Source organism: Artemia franciscana, chromosome 3, assembly GCF_032884065.1.
Source record: "Artemia franciscana chromosome 3, ASM3288406v1, whole genome shotgun sequence".
Classification (NCBI taxonomy): Eukaryota; Metazoa; Arthropoda; class Branchiopoda; order Anostraca; family Artemiidae; genus Artemia; species Artemia franciscana.
The window spans coordinates 24171316-24193304 of NC_088865.1; the positions used below are offsets into that span (position 1 = coordinate 24171316).

A 21989-nucleotide genomic window follows, 5' to 3' on the forward strand; every position below is an offset into this window, starting at 1 on the left:
TTTCCTTTGAGCTGACCAATACCTTGGAAGAGGTCTTGGAATTCTTTGACAAGTGGAGTTGATTTCTGGACCTCTGAGCTCTTGACTGTGAGGACCAGCTTGACTAAGTTGACCTGCTAGTATCAAAGCCAAGGATTGGTATGGGGGCATCTTTTACAATGAAGAAGGGCTGAGTTTCACTGCTGCCGTTTGTGTATGTACATGTCAGGTTGCAGACTCCAAGCGTATGTTTTTTCTGGCCGCCAAAACTAGTAAGAATCTGTAGCATTTCATTTACTACAGGCTTTGGCTTGAGGGTCTTGAAATCCTTTCTGGAATGATGTTTGCTTGGGCGCCAGTGTCGATTTTGAAAGTGATTCTGGCTTGTCCATTGACCATGAGCTTCACATGGGGTTGGTCCTCACCTTTGTCCATGTTAACAGAATCAATAATGATCACTGTATCAATAAAGAGATCATTGTCTTCATTTTGACATGCTTCCTGGTTTATGAGGTTGACTTTTTCTGTTGCTTTTGCAAACTTTCGCAAAATGATTTAGCTTGTCGCAATTGCTACACGCTTTTCCTTTGGCTGGGCATTTGTGCAGGGGGGAGTACTCTCCGCCACAGAAGTAACATTGTTTATAAGCTTGTGCACTCTGGTTCATCTTCTTGCCTTTTCGAATGAAGTCAACTTCTTGTTTAATGTATGCATCCTGGCCTCCGTGAGTGCTGCTCGAGCAGGGTTGCGACATTGTTCTAAGTTGCACCTGGGTTTCTGCATGTGCCCTCGATATAGTAACTGCTTGTGACAGGGTCAGATTTGAACCTGCCTGTAGGAGCTTCTCTCTGACTCTCGCTGAGGAGATACCACATACAAGTCTGTCTCTTATCATTTCCTCTTTCAAGTCTGTTGTGGAGTATTCACATTCCCGAGCCAATAACTTTAATTCTTTGATGTACTGATTGATTGTTTCACCATCACGTTGGTCTCTTTTGTGAAAGAGGTATCTTGAGAACACCATGTTTGACTGGGGGCTGAAATATTCACTGAATTTGGATTTATATGCTCCAATTTTGTCTGTTTCTTCAGCAGATATTGTAAATGTACTGAAAATGTCTCTCCCTTTTTCTCCTAGCCAGATCAGCAAGAACGCACAGTGGATTTTTTCAGTCTTTCCACTAAGGGGTCCTTGGAACATGAGGGTTGCATGTGTTTGGAATCTCGACCATGCCTCTTTGAGGTTGTTGCTTGACCAGTCCATTGTGGGGTATGGTACGTTGGCTTCCATGACTTTTAGAGGGGCTCTGACACCATTTAAAAAGTCGGTTGATTCGTAAGCAGACGTTTATTCAATACTTGTAGAACCCAGGTCAACTGGAATAGAAAAGGTAAGTCAGAATGTTACACTCTCCAATGACACATCTAGTCTCCTCAACCTGAATAAGTCCTACAAATCCCATACAAGAGGCCATTCAAAGAAACTTTCTAAATACCATGTGAACACAAGAATGTGTCAAAACTTCTTCTCTGAAAGAGTTGTTAATGACTAGAATTCCTTCTCCAAGTGTACAGTGTCAGCAACTTCACCTGTAACTTTCAAGAAGTCACTGGGTAATGAGTGGTCATGCAGGAACTATAAATACCACTGGCATGATCTAGATCAGTAACATGCATCAGCCATCATCATTTGTGGAGCAACATCTCTGAACTACTTCTAACTTCTGCGGGTCACCTTTGTTGAGGGGTCTAGCAACACACATGCCAAACTCCAAATTAGTCCTGACAAATGCCTTATATAATTCTAAAGTTTAAAGTGTGTATCTATGATTAGACTCCTTGCTGGCTTTCAGATTTTTAAAAATTGTTAGTATTACCTTAAATTTCCTTAAAATGCATCTTTTAGTGATTAAGGTTGAAGAACCATTAGATGTCACCAGGCAATGTAGAATCAATATTCATGTAACAGTTCATAATCATATCTTTTTACATATATACAGGGCAATTTGGTTTAATTGTTTTGTGTTACAACATGTATTTCTTGCCTGGTGCATTTGTGGGCTATTATACCCTGCCGGATGATAATGGTTCATCCCACTGCATCTTCCATGACTTCCCAGTCTAATCTCAGTCAACAACAATCTTGAAGCTGTCAACTGACTGGGCAGATACTGTAGATTTGCTCAGTGAGTTCCACAGTGGAACAACATGATTGGTTAAGAAGTTCAGCTTCTTATACTTTCTGTAAAATTTTTGATGCAGTTTTTTGAGGTTTCCTCATGTTCTGGTGTATTCACTGTGATTTTAAAGGGGCTTAATAGTATCACTGGTTATCATCTTAAATGTTAGGATGACATCTCCTCTATTTTTATAGTATGTTAGGGTAGGAAGGTCAAGCTGTTTTAGTTGTTGCTCATAGGAGATTTGTTTGTTTGTTTTTTGAAAAAAGGAGCTTTATTTTCTATGGTAAAAATATTTAAGGTAAATACACATTTATCAAGAGAATTTAGACAAATTTAAGGGTAGAACAATCCTCCTTCTAGGTTTTGTATAGCCTAATAAATATTTGACAGTGATGTACCTGTTGTAATAGTGATTAATTGTCCATCTTCTGAGTACCTTTCCCTACTTCTGTTTTTATATTATTTCTACCTTACAATGTACTTTTACTACAATCAGGATCTTAGAATCTCTCCAGGTCCTAACTTTGATTGTAGATCTAGTCCTGAAAGTGTTATTCACTTGTAAAGTTAAATTGACTGAGCTTAAAATTGACACAAAGAGCTTAAAATTGAATTACTGAGTAAAGCAAAAGTTATGCTTAGAAAGAGTATAAAAAAGGCTTTGGGTGATATTTTCACCTAATTTGTAGATTATTTCTTTAAATTTCTGAATTCACCTAGCTCAGAAACTTTTAAAGATAGTGAATACCCCCTGAGATATATTATTAGAACTATCATAAGATAAGAAACCTAATGGTTTATTTGTTTAGTACATTTCCTTCAGAAGTGCCAACCTTTATGTATCTAGCTTAAAGATATTTGCTACCATTTCTCCAACCCATAATGTTCATCAGCTTGATAACTCTAGCTTATGCCATATTTTCTGCCCTTCCAAGGAGATTCAAGTTGGACATAATTGTAGATGAGCTGACCTGGCAGTTTTTTTACCCATAGTTTGTATCCTCCACGAATGCAACAAGAGATACCTTAGGCATTGCTTTACTAATGTATTATACACATTCAAACCAATAGGGGTACCTGTCAGTGAAGTCAATTCCTTTCATTGAGGACAATTTTTTCAATAAAACAATGTAAAAAGGATGTTTTTGGTGAAAGTACCAACAAAATGTATTTTTTAAATCTATGGGGGGGGGGTAAATGCCCCACCCTTCAATCAGCACTAATGTTATATGTGCTTAGAGATATATGAAATGGGTTGCTAGATTCCAGCTCTGTTGTTTCTTTAATAACAGGACTATAGTAAGTTTTTCTAAACTTATTTGATAAGGAAGGGGGATGTTTTGCAAAATTTTCTACCTCATTCTTACCATGTTTCTCCAAAAAGATGGCCTAAAAAAACTAGTATCTTTAGATCAGATATGTAGTTGCAATTATAAAGGAATTTGCCAGTTTCATTGTTTTTCACTTGAGACAACTTTTATAGGCTAGCATAACCAGGCAAATAAATTATCCCTGATCCATGATAGAATTAAGAACAGCATTCTCTAAATCAAACTTGCTAAGTAGATCATTCTTTCTTCATTTGTAAATATAACAAAGAGAATCTTTGCTATCTGTTCATACTGATGCTAGAACAGTTCTTCCAGTTTTCAGTTCTTTTGCAATTTTGAAAGCATCATTATTGTGGCCAACAATATTTTATATTGTTGATTGGAATCTAGAAGTCCAGAAACAAAATTTACTATCTCATTAATGGTGTTTGGTTTTTTGTGAAGTCTTTATTTAGGAATTTTTTTTTTGTAGATTGCATATCTGAGGCTAATATTGCAACATATAAGTACAAAATGTAACCATGATAAGTAGCCAACATGTTTTACAGATTCTGTTTGATTCCACCAAAGTTGCTATTTCATGATCAATGAGCTTGTTTTTTTAATGACTAATTATTGACATTGACTAATTACTGAAATTTAGAAGTCCAAAGCAAAAACATGGTTAGTACCTGGTTTCACAAATGGTGTTTGGTGTCTATCAGCAGGAAAATTGCCATGATTACTTTCACCATGATTGAAGCTCATTTGCTAGATGTTAAGGTTCTGATCATTCATAATTACTTGTTGCTGTCTGAATCTCCCAGAATTCAGGCTCTTGATACTACAGAAACCTCCAGGAATTTTTTTCCTATATTGGTATATTTCTTACAATAAATTTATTCTTGTTACTCAACCATACAATAAACTATTAATCAAAATTATCCTTTCAAATCCATTCATTTCAAATGTATGTAAAAATCAATTGAATAGTGAAAATTTAAAGTAAAGTAATCTATAGTTTGCTGTTATTTGCTAATGACCCTCTAACCTTTGTTATGTTTGAAGTGTGTCAGTAACATACTTATTCATGGTAAAATTACTATCTACTTTTGTCTATTTTTTTTTTATATTCATTTTAATTGAATATTTGTTTTATTACTTGTTTAGAATTTTTTAGCAGGGGGCAAATTTGAAAATCAGGCAAAGTAATTTAAAAAAATATGAGAAATTGCAGGGAAACTCATAACCACGAAGAGACTTGAAGAGGTAGGGCCAATGACGTGTAGGGTTTATGTATGTGTACTTCTAAACTCATTTTTTTCTCTTAACCAGTTGTTTTTATTATGCATCTTCAGTTTCTTTATAGGCTCTAAGTACCTTTTCTGGCTGGATCTAACACATTTTTTTTTTCTAGCTGCCGGCCTCTATTATTTAGCAGAATTGATAGAAGAATACACAGTCATTACAGGAAAGATCCTAAGAAAAATTATCATAGTGAGTAAATACCCCATAGAAACCTAGTTAATGCATGCATTTTGATGTGTATTTTTGTTGCTAAATGACCAATCTCTGTGCTGATTTCTGGTGTTCTCTCAGCTTCCCTTATTTTTTGGCTTTGATGGTCTTTTACTTAGAATCCCTGTGTTTTTTCATAAGTTGTATGTACTGCTAGTGAAATTAATTTGTGTTGTGTGTTTTAAATGTTGTCATGGGAATATTGCCATTTTTTCTGTAGTTAAGGAAAATATTGAGCTGGGTTTAATTTTGCTTGACATTGCACTGTGGTTTTAATATCAATAAGAATACTTCTAAATAAGACGTCTTTGGAGGGCAACCAAATATTCTTAGTATTTTTGAACTATGAGTTTTGCATTTCAACTTCAAGATCTTAATGTTACCTCAATATTATTGTGAGAATATACCCTTCTTTGTTTAATCTTCGAATCTATTGTTTCACACATTATCTGGATGTTTTCCATGGTACTGGAATAATGGCCTTAAGGACTTTTGGGGGAGGCAGAGCCAAGATGTTATTTTTTATGTTATAGATATTATAGCAGAATCCTGTTATTTTGGATCTCAAAATTGTTATATTCAAGAATTCAACTTCTGGACATCTCTATTTTCTATAGGATATACTCCTTACTTTGGACAGAGCAAACCCTTTTGATGGAATTTGGAGACAGCTGAAGATAGGTGTAAATAGTATGTTCTTATGGAAGATCTTATTTTTAATCTTCTAAAAGATATTTTTAAGCCATTGCTGAGGTTAATTCAGTCAAGTAATGCCTACTACTTTTATTGCTACTGACTGTAGTGCCATGTTGATTGACTATATTTTCTCATCTTCACTCTCTGCTGAAAGTTATATAGCTGTATCTGACTTAGTCAATCATTTTTCAATGTTTGTCTCTTTTTCTTTTTGTCATATTTTGTAAGGAATAATATTCATCAACAGTAACCAAAACTATAGAAATCAAAAGTCTGTATCTTGTGTATCCAATGGATGTAATCAAATTCAAATTATCAAATTCAACACCTCTGACAATTTTGGATGGTCCATAGAATTAAAGGAAACCCTGTAGATAGAAGGTGTAGGAATTTTGTGAGGAAGGCACCCTAACATTAAGGCTTGCACTCCCATCCATATGCAATAAGACCTAAACAAATTACAAACTGTATGATTTTTCTTATAATTTTGGCTACAAAAAACCACACTGGAGAAAACCAAACACATGGAATCTCCTCGACTTGATATTATCCAATTGCCAACCCAGGCTACCACACTCGCTACTAGGCTGGGGTAAGGGTATCCATCAGGTACAAATCAGATGAGTATCTCTTATCTATGCTCCGAAAAACGGCTTGCTTGTTAAAGTAGTACCCAGGGGCTCATTGTTTCAGAAAATACAGTCATGTTATATTTGGAGAAGTAATTCTCCTAAGACCAAAATTGTGACAAAGCTTCCAAAACCTGAACCTTGGCTAGGAGAAATTTATATAGATGCAGTAAACTTTAAAAAAATACTGTTCAATCTCATGCACAAAATGAGCTAAAACATAAAGTGAGAACTTCTTCTTGCATTAACAAGAGGTCTTGTTAATGGGAATTGCAATCTTTTGCATTGAAAAGGCAGATCCTTTGGAATCATGGGAATGCGAGGAATAAGAACAGCCTCACCCTCAAAAGGCCCTGTCAAGATTGTGGCCTCTATTACGTTTTCTATTGTTTTTTTTTACGGCAAGTCGCGTGCCATTGCAAAGCTTTGGTGGGTTGATATTTCTTAACAGTATTATTGGTACGCCTATTTTTAGTTGTAGCACGTGTGGTGGAAACCCTGAAAGATCCATGGAATTTAAAATTCAGATGGATAATTAACCGCCTCATTTGGTTCCAAAACTGTGTCGACTGACTTGTAAAGGACTGCCTGGTCTCGAATCTTGGTCAAAACAATATTGTTGATTTCGTGGACGTCTATATTTTTGGGTGCAAGAATCGCTCTTTCACTTAGCCATTTATTATTTTTATAATTGTTTAGAATATTCGGAAATACTTTTTCAATCAATTCATTTTTGGACGTCACTAAATTACAGAATTTAGCAGGTAGTTCTATACGTCCTGAAATTGAGTCTACTGGGAGCTTTCCGTTTCCAATTGCCAGCAATTGATCTGAAAATGTTTGACCAGAGTCATCGTTTTGCAATCGGACACGCATATTTGTATTTAATTTTAATGTTTTTACGTTTGCCCATAAATTAGAATTTTTCAGGCAAGCATTCATTTCGTCTGCAGGGGTTGATCTAGGTATTATAGGTAATGTTTGCCTGAAATCTCCCGCAAGCAATATTAATGTGCTGCCAAAGGGTTTCGAATTCCCTCGCAAATCTTTCAAACATTGATCCAGAGCCTCGAGCGATTTTTTGTCTGCCATTGTGCACTCGTCCCAAATAATAAGTTTGCATTGCTGCAATACTTTACCCATCCCAGATGATTTGGAAATATTGCACGTGGGAGTTTTTGTAGAATGCAAATTCAGAGGCAATTTCAAAGCGGAATGAGCAGTTCTTCCACCAGGCAGAAACGTTGCGGCTATTCCGGACGACGCAATTGCCAACGCTATATCATTTTTTGATCGAATTGATGCCAGAATCAGTTTTATCACAAACGTTTTACCAGGACCTCCTGGCGCATCCAAAAAGAAAATTTCTCCAACGTTGTTATCGACACAATGCATTATCGTATCATAAATGTCTTTTTGTTCCGACGTTAACTTGGAAACGTTATTTTGTACATACGACAATAGATCACTCGTACTGTAACTTTGTTCACGATCCAATTCTACACATGTCGAAACAGAAGCGGTACGATTAGGTGAAGGCATTCCCAAATCCTGAAGAGGTTTGTTTGCCATACATACGCACAAATCTTCTATAATAACTAAAGTGTAGTTATAAATTTCTGATGTAAAATCAAAAGTCATATCTGACGTCTCTAACCGTTTTCGATGGAGTATATCTTCGGACATTTTTGATTTATATTTTCCCCATAACTCTGTAGGAGCTAATGGAGAGCAAGTTGTTAGTATGATGCCAAACAATGCATGAATTTGACTTGGAGTTGACGTTTCGCACGCGTCATTGATGCAGTTATCCCAGTGTTGTTCATTCTCCAATAAATTCAGAGCTTGGCATGCACTACGGTAAGTGTCATGTATAGTACCGTTTACAGTTCTCAAGGACGTCGGACCGGGTACATTCACCAAAAGCAGGCGTAGAAAGAAGCATTCATGTTGATTGGGGTGAACGGTGTAGAGTCTACCTATTGTGGTATCTTTGAAGATGGTAGGTTGGCCGTCGACTGACTTACCCTGTTTTCGACGTTCAAATACTTTATTTTTAGTATTCCACGTGTAATACGAAGGCACTTCAGTATACAGCAGTTTTTTGCAAAAGAATCATTTTTGCATTGCGAAAAGAAAGCAGTTAACTTTGTATCCGGTGGATTCAGGGCTCTTTGTTGCACGTTGGATTCCGAAAAATAAACACGTTGACCATTCTGTAAATGTACCGCTAAGTGAACAACAGCTGGACTACGTTCATGTATTGGAAATGAAAGAATTCGCCAAACAGCTTCATTACTGCTTATGTATCTTCCAGCCTGATATTGTACGATTTCGTCGATATCTTTGATTTCGGACTGCAAGCCAAAAACTGCCATGTCACTGCCTTTGTTGACGTATTTACATATGTATTTGATTGCCTTCACGGAGTTACAGTATTCAACGTTTATGTGTGCATTAAATGTTTTTGATAATAATGGGGAATATGGAACAACCCACTGGTTATCTACTTCGATGGTGGTACCGTTACGCTTCTTTATTATTGCTGTTTTACCGCCATCTTCAGTAGATCTTCTTCTATATTGTGGGTAACCATCATTGCCAGTGTTGCACCATCAGTGTTGGATACTAAAAGTCAAGGATATTGCTTTGTGCACCTTCCTTTGGCCATGCATGGTAAATTTTCGTTCAGTGCACCGCAAGGTTCGTGTATCATATTTTGTACAACAATATCATATAACCCCTTATCGACATTTTCATCAGGTATTTCAGCGGAAATGACATCATCACTTTCGTTAGAAGTAATTTTATTATATAGCCAGATTAGTATATGTGCGTGTGGCAAACCTCGTTTTTGCCATTCCACTGAGTACATCCAGCATCGCACCGACCCAAACACTTCAAGTTTTACTTTGTAGTTTATCAGTGATTTCAACTTTTGCCGGAAGACACGGGCCCTAATGTCATGTCTATGAACCGCCGATTGTCCTTGAAGTAAAAGCTGCCGTATATCGTCCCAAGATTGATTACATGTAAATGTAATAAATAAATCTGGACGACCATAGAGACGAACCTACGCAATAGCATCTTGAGCATATTCATGCATATGACGGGGACTGCCAGCATATGACGAAGGTAAAATCGTTAATCTTCCAACGTTTGTGGTATTACCGTCATTTACGACTGTATCTCGCAAATGAATGTATTGTTCAGAGCGGAGCTTGGTCTGATTCAGACGGATATATAGCAAACGTTCTGATTCAATTTTTGCATACATATCAACGACGTATTGGTGAAACAATTGACGGCATTTTAAAATATAATTGTCTTCATCCTGCCGAATCATTATTCTAAAGGAATAATAATGCATTGCACTGCATTTCTTATTCTTTTCTTTGTTAGTGGCTGGATTCATCAATTTAATATTAAAGTGATAGCCGTCGGCTCCACCCCAAAAAATGATAGGATATTGTAGGGCATCGTAGCATCGATGAGTTTCAGCAATTCTTACCAACTGAGCGTTTCGCTTATGAAGAATAATATCTCGAGGTAAAAACTGATCACTGACCATAACGATTGCCACTTCGTCGATAGTTGGAGCATTGTATCTACGCACATGTTGGCCAGGAGGCGTTTTGTCAGCGGAAATAACAATTTTATGCGTATCAGTAGGCATCAAATCGATGGCTGTTTTGAACAGACGCACTAAATTATTATTTTCGTGGAAATGATGTTGCAATTGGGAAACGATTGTCCTTTCAACCTTGGGAAAAATTTCAGAACGTGCTTTCAATTCAGAATTTCTATCACTGATGAAGTACAATTGTAAAAATTTGATTCTCGCCTAAGAATGGTAGAAGGGACCCTGCTCTATGATAAATTTGCCCTTTTACTTTGAAAGTAGGCATAAATTGATCTGGATTTTCGATTTGGGCACCAAACGACGTCATTTGGAAATATGAGTTATATTTTCTGATCTGTGATAAAAAACGCTTAGATTCTGACGTAGTTCCAGTAAGCAAAGTCTTCAATGGCTCTGGTGGTGCAGCCAATAGAGGAAGTTTAACTTTTCCTGAGGCGCAACACATTCCCATTGTTTCACCATTGAATTTCAAGGCCTTGCAATAGGGACAAATTTAAGACATAGTCCCGATTTTAACACATCTACTCAAGCTATAATCATCGACTGGGCTGTACCTGAATGCCAGGCGATAATTTTCAGGTTGCTCTTGTGATTCCTTGGCACACTTGCTTTTCTTACTTTCTCTATCAGCCGCAAGCCTGTTTTCTTGCTGTTCTTGTGATTCCTTGGCACGCCTTCTTTTTTCACTTTCTCTTTTAGCAGCAAGTCTGGTTTCGCGTTGCTCTTGGGATTCCTCGGCACGCTTTCTGTTCTTACTTTCTCTATCAGCCGCAAGCCTGCTTTCTTGCTGTTCTTGTGATTCCTTGGCACACCTTCTTTTTTCACTTTCTCTTTTAGCGGCAAGTCTGGTTTCGCGTTGCTCATGTGATTCCTCGGCACGCTTTCTTTTCTTACTTTCTCTATCAGCAGCAAGTTTTTTGGCATAGACTCTTTGAGCAGCTTCCTCGGCTGTTGACATTGTAGGTTCTTCAGTCATTTTACAATTAAACATTTTTCCGTGAACGAATGTCTGAAATACCTTTAATGACGTCATCGTCTTAATGACGACGTGACGACCTGATGACATGACGTCACTCGACACACAGACAACTTATTTATATATATATATATATATATATATATATATATATATATATATATATATATATATATATATATATATATATATATATATATAAGATTTCAAATAACGCTGGTACAAAGGTCTTTCTGTAATACTCAGTTCTTGCATTAATAGGATTGAAAACGTTTTTTTGTGCTTTTGATTGGGGTAAACCGGGGTTTGGAGGGCAATAAGGGGCTTGGAGTATACATTGAAAGTGTGGGCTGCGACGCACATTATTTCCTAAATTGGTAAAAAGAGTATCACGTCGGGCTGCTAAGGTAGGAAAGCGAATTTCCTTGAGGAAGAGAATGTAAGGGACTTTGCCCTGACCCCAAAAATTCTCAGGGCTCTCTTAAGGATAATTTCTAGCCTATCCAACTGATCAACCGCAAGACCAAAATGCCACACTGGGCAAGCGTACTCAAGCTGTGGACCGATAAATGATATATATGAAGGTAGAGGATATGTGTTTTGGGCGTGAAAATTTATCAAATAGTTTAAGGAGAGACAGAGGTGTACTATCTTGTTTAAAAATAGAACAAATGTGTGCCTCTTATTCGAATCACTAGTCAGTGTGACCCCTAAGAGTTTAGTTTTGTTGTAATTATTTCATTAGGTATTGGGGTTATAAATGATGGCTTTGATTTAAGAAAACCAAAGATCATAAAATTAGATTTATGGGGATTCACTTTCAGTTTTGATTGTGCTGTCTCTCTTGCAATGTCTTAGAGAATTTGCAATGTCTTAATATTTCTTGTGTATTTTTCGAGCAATAACATGTCATCCCCAAACTTTTATCGATTGGCTGATTCATTAGTAAGATTGTTAATCATTACCAAAAATAGTAAAGGACCTAAAAGCATACCCTGGGGAACTCCGCAAGAAATAGGGAGTGAATCAGAATCAATATTTTTATACTTAACAACATGACTCCTATTTGACAGAAAAGGTGCAATAATATTGACTAGAAAATGGGGTACATTAATTTCATGCAGCAATTTTTCAACTAAAAAATTTGATCTGGACTAACCAGATCAAAACCCTTTTGAAGGTCAATTAAAAGGAGATTGAGCCTGGTATCTGGCTCGTCAAGTAATTTATATACAGTATCAAAGAGGCTGACCAGGTAATGCGTCGTTGATAAACTTTTCATGTTTCCGAGTTGCTGTTCATCAATAAGTACCAGGATCGTCTTTTTAAGTCAATTAAACAAAAAAAAAAAACAAGTTTTTTTACATTAAAGTAAGGAGCCACATTAAAACTTAAAACGAACAGAAATTACTCCGTATATGAAAGAGATTTTTCCTCCTCAACGCCCCGCTCTTTATGCTAAAGTTTAACTCTTTCTCTTAACTCTACATTTTAAAACAGTAAAAAACTTTAGCGTAAAGAGCGGGGCGTTGAGGAGGAAAAGCCCCTTTTATATACGGAGTAATTTCTGTTCGTTTTATGCTATTTAAAAAGGTTTTTAAGTTTTTAAAAAAACTTGTTTTTTTGCTAATTTCTGGACATTTTTGAATTAATGCATGTTTTCATCTTGGCTCTGCGCACATAAATAATTAAAACGAAATTTGCAAATTAATGTTTTTGGGATAAATGCTTTTTCATAGTTTTAATCGGAAGATTTTGAGAAAAAAGGAGTGAGGGAGGAGGCCTAGTTGCCCTCCAATTTTCTGATTACTTAAAAAGGCAACTATAACTTATAATTTTTTACGAACGTTTTCATAAGTAAAAAAATATACGTAACTTACGAATTAAACTACTTAGCCAACTTTTATATTTGTATGTTTTTATTGCGTATATGAGGGGGCTCACCCCTCGTCGATACCTCGCTCTTTACCTTAAAGCTTAAATTTTGTCCCAATTCCTTGAGAATGACCCCTGAATCACAAAGGCCGTTGAATAAATAGTTGAAATTACTAAAAATACTTTAGCGTAAAGAGCGACGTATAACAAGGAGGTAAACCCCTCATATGCGTAATAATTTCTGTTCGTTTTAAGTTTTAATGCTGCTTCTCACTTTCAGTGGAAAAAACTTTTCATATTTATTTTTTCATTGTTTTTTTTTTTTAAATAATGCTAGAAAATCCTGCGCCCCCTCTATTTAAAGTCTCTTCCCCCAAGGAAAGATCCTCCCACTTAACCCTCCCTCAACTCTCTCCCCCCCAACAAAAAAATCCCCCTGAAAACGTCTGTACACTTCCCAGTAACCATTACTATATGTAAACACAGGTCGAAGTTTGCAACTTGCAGCCCTCCCACGGGGACTGCGGGGGAGTAAGTCTTCCCCAAAGACATAGTTATTAGGTTTTTCAACTATGGTGAATAAAATGGCTATCTCAGAATTTTTATCCGGTGAATTTGGGGAAAAAAGAGCGTGGGAGGGGGCCTAGGTGCCCTCCAATTTTTTTGTCGCTTAAAAAGGACACTAGAACTTTTAATTTCTGTTAGAATGAGCCCTTTCGCGACATTCTAGAACCACTGAGTCGATACGATTACCCTTGAAAAACAAATAAACACGCATCCGTGATTTGTCTTCTGGCAAAAAAAAAAGAAAAAAAGCGAAATTCCACATTTTTGTAGATAGGGGCTTGAAACATCTACAGTAAGGTTCTCTGATACGCTGAATCTGATGGTGTGATTTTCGTTAAGATCGTATGACTTTTAGGGAGTGTTTCCCCCTTTTTTCTGAAATGAGGCAAATTTTCTCAGGCTCTTAACCTTTGATGGGTAAGACTAATCTCGATGAAACTTATATATTTAAAATCAGTATTAAAACGCGATTCTTTTGGTGTAACTATTGGTATCAAAATTACATTTTTTAGAGTTTCGGTTACTATTGAGCCGGGTCGCTCCTTACCACAGTTCGTTACCAGGAACTGTTTGACCTGCTGCGAAACTCTCGTACGGTTTAGAGAATATTAGTGTTAAGGTAATTGGCCGGCCTACATAAAAATCCAATTTAACGCCCTGCTTCTATATGGGTATAATGTATCCCTTTTTCCAGCACTTAAGAAATGAACCACCTCTTGTTATTGTATTAAAAATATTTGATAAAGGTTTTGATAACTTATCAGGAAATGCTTTTACTAAATCAATTGGGATGTCAAGGGGGCACATTGAAGTTCTCTTTAGTTTACGTATTTTCGCCTCACAACAGGCGTTACTATAGGGATACCTTGGTCTGGTGCTGGGGGGGATGGGGAATATTACATGAGAGAGTTGAGAGGGTTTTGTACAATAGCGGCAAGTTGTTAGTTCACTGTAGTTTCAGGGGGAACATCAAAATTAAAGTCAACATTTTGACTATTTTATCACTGATTTTCTTGACTGTATTATACTACTGCTTTGGTCGTGATTTAAAGATTTCACTTACTTTATTACGTTAATACTGGGCTGAAGCTCTCCGAATCTACCTTTTTATAAATTTTCTTAGTAGATTAGCTTGTTCAGTTTTTCTTGGCGGAACAGTCTTAATTTTTGTCGGATTAAACTTTTTATTGCATCATTTATATACACCCTATCATTAGAACATCTTTTCTTTTTTACCCCTGGAAAATGAAGTAAATAATTATTGATAAGTTTCTCTTGGGAAAGTTTGGCTTTCTTGTTCGATTCATCGGCAGCAAATACATCTTCCCATTGCTCTTCTAAAACCCATGTTCCAAGATTGAGCAGACCACGATCAGTAATTGGTCGATACATAAATACATCAAATTTATACTTGCGGATATGATCTTGTATCGGATTTAGCGAAAGTGTAAAATGGTAACTGCCACCAAGTGGGAGTGCACTGGGTCTTTGATAGAATTCATGCATGTTTGTACAAATGATGTCAAGGGAAGTAACACCTTTTGTGGTTGGGACATTTACAATTTGTTTTAAATTAGCTTCCTGACAAAGATGACTTGTATTTAGTTTATTTCCGTTACCGGTAAGTAGGATCCCACATTTGGATGTTTAGATTAGAGATAATTAAGGGATACATGGAGTTTTTCTCAAGAAATATTCACGCTCCTCCGATTTTGGGCTGGGTGAAAAATAAAAACAACCAACAATGATATTGGTTAATGGGCGTGGTAGAACTTTCTCTTTAACTTTAGTCTAAATTATTTCATAATACTCATTTATTCCTGGAACATTTACTTCCCGTGGCGACAAAATATCAGGACAAAAAATCATTACCCCTCTACCCTTTTTACCAAGGTAATGAACATGTGGGCGGACTTTAATAACCTCATTAAAATAAGCCATCTTCAGACTATCCAGGTTTTGGGACTGAACCTCGTTTATGCCAATTAAATCTGCTGGTAGCTTATTCGCCGCAATTTAAAACTCAATAAGTTTTTCAAAATTAACGCTTTCTGCATTACTTAATAACAACCTAGGGAAATAGTAATGTAATTTACTATCCTTGTGTTTACTACTATGAGTGCCAGAAACACCCGTTTTATCTGGAAACAAACGATTTAAAAAGGAGTTAAAGGGTGAGAAAGTCTATGGACACTTTCTGGGGGTGGCTGGGTTTATCATATTTAGCGGGGATGGGGATACTATGGGTAGGCTCAAGATCAATCTGGCAAGCAGTAGGGTGACCGGAACAGAGGCACCATTTGGGGGGGGGGGGGTCAGGGGTGGGCAAATGCCCACCCCAGATTTTTCAGGGGGCCCAAGCTTCCACCACAAAGGGCCCTTTGCCGGCCATAATAATCCATTATGTCCAACATAATCCATTCTGTCCAGTTGATTTGAAATTACTGCACGCCTATTACTTTCACCGACGTATTGTTTACTTAAATATGAAAGTTTCTCGCTGAGGAGGGCCAGTCTTTAGTCTGGTTGAATTTTCCACTTTCAGTTTAATCACTTAACCTCGTTGATTATGATCTTTGATGTTATAATTAATCTTAGAAGTCAGTGTGGCTGAGTTCCACATTGGGTTACAGTACATTTCCATGCAACACACGGTTTCTGAAAATGAGTTTTTACTTAGAATATTCGATCGATGTGCTGCCAAAACTCGCATTCTTTCTTACGTGAAAGTGGGGGGGGGGGCAAAATGGAGTTCATGCCCACCCCATGATTTGGCCCAAATGGCGCCTCTGGACCGGAAGGGGGAACCAAGGACTTTTGACTCCCAACATTAGGATTAGTAGCATCCCTGCACACCATATCATATTGAGGGTTCGAAAGAACGGGGGTACATGTGAGGATCAATACTTCGGGGGGAAGTTGGGGAAGGAGATGGTGGGCGTACTCTCGAAAAGAAGTCGAGAGATACTGCTTGGAGATGAAAAGGATTGACTGGTGCTTCTTGTGCCAGCGCCGGTTTCCATCGCGATTTCAGTTTTGGTACATTCAATAAAAAAAGATCACCTGATTTGAGTCGATTACTAGACTGAAATGAATCAGCCAAAAAAGGCCTAAGGAAATTTGTGTACTGAAAATGACCAGGGAATCGATTCACTGATCGACTTGGAAAGTTTAGGCCCAAGGGCACTTGAAGGTAGCATGGGACCGATGGGGGCGTAGCCTGGTTTACGGCCAGGGTAGTTTTTCTGTTTTTTACGAATTTAATTTCTTAAGTGGGATCTAAGACCTAGAAGCATGGGCCAGATTAAAAGCACTGTCGATACATGATAAATATGCCATGAATTTAGATGATCGAAAGAAAGGGTACTATTTTTGCAACATCCTGAGATATAATGCACACAGACATGTAAATACTGACAACGATTCTTTTTTTCTACAAAAACCAGTCTTGAAAAACCTGCATATAATATTATGGCCTTTATTGGTTCATCTTTAATTAGCAGTTCATCTTCAGTCGTTTGAATGTCACGAAACTTAATGTTGTCACTTGCGCTTACGTCAGATAATTTGACACCTTTTTGAAGCTCGTCATCAAAGATCATTCTCACCCTGCATGCACTTTTTACGGCACTTAATGAGTCACAAATCTGATCCTTCGAGACCTATATAGAATTACTCATTTCAGAGCAAAAGGGATACAAGCGTAATTCCGCGAGTGGCACGGGAGAAAGGATTCGCAACTGATTTAACTGTATCATTAGGGTGTCAATAATTACTGTTTTTTCGTCAGTTACGTTCTGGAGATTACGTATTTCAGGTTGGAGTGATTCGTGGGCAGTTCGTAGTGGTAATAGTTCATTTTGAGTAGCTGAGAGTTGATTCTCAAGACCGGAACATTAGTTAGTTAAAGCTGAGATTTCACTAACGTGTTCAAAACAATTCATACATCGAGTTTTATCCTCACTGCTGGGCCTAGTTACTATCTTAGAAGTCCTTGGTGTGACTATGGGTGTGTTTTTGACAAAGGATCTAGGTCTAGGGCTCGCTTGTGGCGTAACTTTGCACGGAATTTCCATGCCGCTAGTAATTGAAGGTGAAGTGGGGAAGTCACAATTTAAGCTCAACTATTCCGGTATTTTCTCTCTTGCTCCAAGCGTGATCCTTGCACAATTTGGATGCCACCATTGACTGCATTGCTGCACTGAACCGTCCCACTAGTTGCTCTATTTCTACACTCAGGACAGTAATGTTTAGGCATCATTAGCTTGGAAAGATTAGGTGCTGTGCACTAGGCTGATTGGGAGGAGGGCTACCTCGCACCTGACCAACCCGTCCTCAGCTGAGGTAAAACTACAGAAATTCTCTACCTGCTCTGCGGAGTTTCAATATCCAAAATATTCATTATGTTCAGATGTATAAAAGAAAATTATAGGTTAGATATGCAAAGGTCAAACAACGCCACCGCGCGTAAATAATGCAGAATTCGAATAGCACCTCTGTGCACGGAAGTCAGAGGATGATTGAAGATCTCTGTGAAGGTTGCCTTTATATTAAAGTGTCAATACTGATCTGAAGCATAAAAGTCCAAAAGCATAACGTGGTTAAAGTTACTTTTAATTTCCCCAAATAAGCGTATCCAAAGATTTCTAAGCTATCTGAAAATCAAGCCAACATTTTGTTGTAGAAGTCCAAATCAAAACACGCTAAGTACAATAGCCAAAGTTGGCACCGAGATTTGAAGCAACTGAATTCACATATAAGACTTTAATTTAAGTTTTTAGGAACGGTCGTAAACAAAATATAGCAGATGTTTATGTGTTTTACGAATGATGTTAAATCTCCAGAATATTACTACTACCACTAATGACTCATTAGAGCAACAAGCTGCCTGAGGCGAAAGCTGCTCATGCTTCTTTTCTATTCCATTCTGTTCAAAGCTTCACTCTTCAGTCCCTCCTTTGACGCTCCAATTTCTTTTAATACTCTCTTATCATCTCTTCTCATCCTGTTCAAGCATGACCTAAGTTTTGCTGATCCCCGAAAGTTGAACAAGAACCACGATTTTCGGCAATCTCATCTATCATTTGTGAAATGTGGCCTAGTTATCTTAACCTTACTTTTATCGTAGCCTTAGAACATTAATTGCATAGCTTATTTCATAAAGGTAATCACATTTTTATACTGCTCATTGGGTAACATACGTTCAGTCAAGCAAGCGCTTAAAACTATTCTTAAACAACTCTTCTGGAAAACATCTAGTTTTCACAATAATATTTGTGTTATATAATATCTGAGGTTGTTGAATACAAACCGGAGGCTAACGTTTGAAGATAGAACTGGAGAGTAGAAAAAAAAACGTTTAGTACATGTTTCAACAATGGTATTTGGCTTAATTTCAGGAGATTTGTAGTTGCTTATTACATATACGTGGCAGAATTTGCAATTTGGCTGTTTCAAAACGAAACACAGCTTGCCTCGTATATTTTTAAGTGTTTCTCTCTTTAAGAATACTGGGCAGTTTTTCGTTTGATTAGGAGCATTGTGTTCTTCTTCCAAATAAAGACAAGTCTAATTTTGCCAGTATTTCTTGTGGGTAAGTTCAGGAAGCTAAATTAGGCCCCTTATCCTTTCTGATTGTTTTCGATTGCGTCATCAGTCCTTGCCAGAATTGTTTTGAGGTTGCAGATGACTTATTGTTTAAGTTGGATATACATTCATAATTTACTATGGAGTTCAGTATTGACTCTTTATCTAAGACACTGAAACACAACGTTGATAAAATGAAGCAACCACGAACAGTAAAAAAGTCCCTTCGTGTCAGTTTCCTTCCTTAAAATCAGTAAAACTTATTGCGTCAGTTTGGAACTGGGTACCAAGGATTGTATAAAGCTCTTCGTCGATATAGTAGTGACCTCAAGTTTGATTCTCGTGTATCTGAAATGATTAAATCTGCTAGCTTTTTGCTAAAATCACTTTATAAACTTAAAAGATTGAGTATTCCAACGACTAGTTTTAGAACTATGTATTTTTGGTGAGACAGCCAATGTCTCACCAAAGATTAATCTAAAATGGAGAATACTAGAAAAGGGTTGTATAAATCATTATTGGCTCTGCTTTAGTTTTTCTGAAGAAGGTCTAAATCAGCTTTATCTCAGCTCCTTCGAAAAATAAAACTAAATAAACTTACCACAGAATTTGGACTGAAATGACGACAGTCCGACTTTCATTCTCACATTTTTGCTACCACCAAGAAAGCTTGGCAATTAAATATCATGCTAGACTAACTAGAAAGAATGTTAGTAGACTCTTACTCCAAGTGGATTTCATTTCAGTCCTACAAAGATACCCAAGGTCTTTTGTGCCATATTTTATTTGTCATTTTAGCCATTGATTTTATTTCTGTATGTCTTACATATATCTTCTTGCGTTGCCTTTGAAGTAGTATTTGCTACTTTGGCTTTTTGTTGTTGCTGTTTTTTTGTTTATTCCTTACGTGTTTTAATTTATTTTTGTATTGACATGTACATGTTCATGTTAACCAACAGCTATCGTAGTAAATAAACATATTTTATTCTCTTCTCTATGTTATTCGCTAAATTTTTACTTATTTATAATCTTACTTCTTAATTATAAATTAACTTTGAGGTTTGGAAGCAATCACAATGATTTTAATACTCGATATTCATTTTCAGTTTTGATGTTAACAATTCATTCATTTGTAGTGTTCTAGTGGTGGCATTGGAGCGCCATCTAATCATTGTATAATTATATCATAATAAACTTGCTCTAATACTTGTTTCCAAGGTGTCACGACGTAATTTGTTTAAAACGCAAAACCGTGCTGCATAAAAGGGAAGAGCAGTTCTTATGGTTTTTGGAACACACTTTATTGATATATATGAACCATAGTATTTCAACTTGAACAGACATGCAAACTTAAATATTTAAATTAGCTGTTTCAAATGTTCAAAGCTCTGACTCGAGCTTTGTTCCATTGTAACAAGCTGATGAAAAGGCTTCGAGTAGTATTAGCCTTTGAATTAGGTAAAGTTAGAATAATTTTAGAGTAAACTTAGAATAATAATTTTAAGATACTGAATACTAGAAGCAATAAATTCATCTAAATTCATCTACGGAGTAAAAGAGCATTTGCTTTACTACATTTTCCGATTAAAGCAAAGGCCGAAGTTGTTCTCCTGATTGAATGTGCTTATCATAAGTCTCTTTAAAGGCTAGTCATAACAAATGACTTTAAATCTTTTCATGTACAAGTTGAATGAGTTACTGTCCCATGTTTCTTTCATCTTTTTCTGAATTATTAAAGCTTGGAAAAATAAAACATCAGTTCCAAGCAGATGTATACCCAAAGGCATCCTTGAGGACCTAAAATTTCGTTTTTGTGTACGATTGTATCTATAACTTTTTGTAGTTTGTATAAAAATTGGCCTTTTGCTGTTTTAACCCCCCGCCACACCCCTCCCCCAACGTTTCTTCTCCCAGAAAAAGATCCTGTTTACATAGTTTTTTTTCTGGTTCTAAGTTTTCATTAGCTGGAACTAAGAAATAATTTAATTTCGTAAAAACTGAACATTCAGGGAAAATATCTTATGGCCCCCTCTTTTCTACAGCGGTGTTCTCTACTCATTCTCCTTGGAGACTCTTTTCATATTGTCAGTAAGCAATAATCAGTAGCCTAAAGAATCCCTTACAATATCGCATTTTCAATTTAATATCTCTCATTTTTCGTTGTCTTGGGTGATTTGCTATTATTTTGGGTCAATGTTCTTTACCTCTAGTATTTGCTTATTAGTTCCTTTCCTTTGTCTAATCAAAACATATCCAGTTCTTAAGTGACTTAGAATGGAAAGCTTAACGATTAATTTATTAATTTCAGGTCGAAATTGTGTTATATCTTCTTCTCTACTTTGAAGATTTCCCAGCAGCGTTAGTCATCTGTGGAGTGACTCATCACGTAGCTAACTTCTTGATGATAGAGAAATTCCCTTATTTTGAGTTACTATCTACAAGTTCAATCGTTAGCTTTTGTAAGTGCCATTTTTGTAATGCAAAACGAGTCAGATTATGATGTTAAGGCTGAGCATTGCTCCATAGGGAAGCAGAATTTGCCTTGTGAGAAAATCTGAAACCCTTTATACGAATTTAAAGACCAGAATTCGTAAATATGCAATAACTGCAGCTGTACTTTTTTAAACTACTTAAGCTTTTCAAAAGATAGGGTTTATAACCTTGCAGCTCTTGATATTTCCTTTATGTCGTCCCCCACTGGGGAACGAGGAAAAAACTTTTGTAGAGGATTAACAAGGGGACAAGGCAAAAACCTTCTCAGGGTATTGAATGTGAAAGAAGTATAATTTATGTCTCTTTGCAGAAACAAATTCCTCTCCTGGCATAAATTACGAGGGGAGGGGGTTCAAATAGTGTTCCTGGTTTATAGAGTTTTCTGACGACAACAAACATAGAGCTTTTTATTCTTTGAACCTGTTGCCTCCAGATTGCTTTAAGCTTTTACTATGTCTACCCGTGGACATTAGATAGTAGCATAGCAAAATCAAAAAGTAAAATAAAGATAATAGTTGTTCTATTTTGGAGGAC

At 36.7% G+C, this 21989-nt stretch overlaps 1 protein-coding gene across 1 annotated transcript in view; it reads left to right on the forward strand.

The window, feature by feature from the left end:
• The window catches only part of LOC136025058 (protein TEX261-like), a 77961-nt gene that overhangs the window by 4433 nt on the left and 51539 nt on the right, over positions 1-21989 (forward strand). Inside the window, exons 2-3 of the mRNA XM_065700739.1 lie at positions 4890-4969; positions 21271-21421. Coding sequence (XP_065556811.1) covers positions 4890-4969; positions 21271-21421 — 231 coding nt within the window. The remainder of the gene's footprint in view (positions 1-4889; positions 4970-21270; positions 21422-21989) is intronic.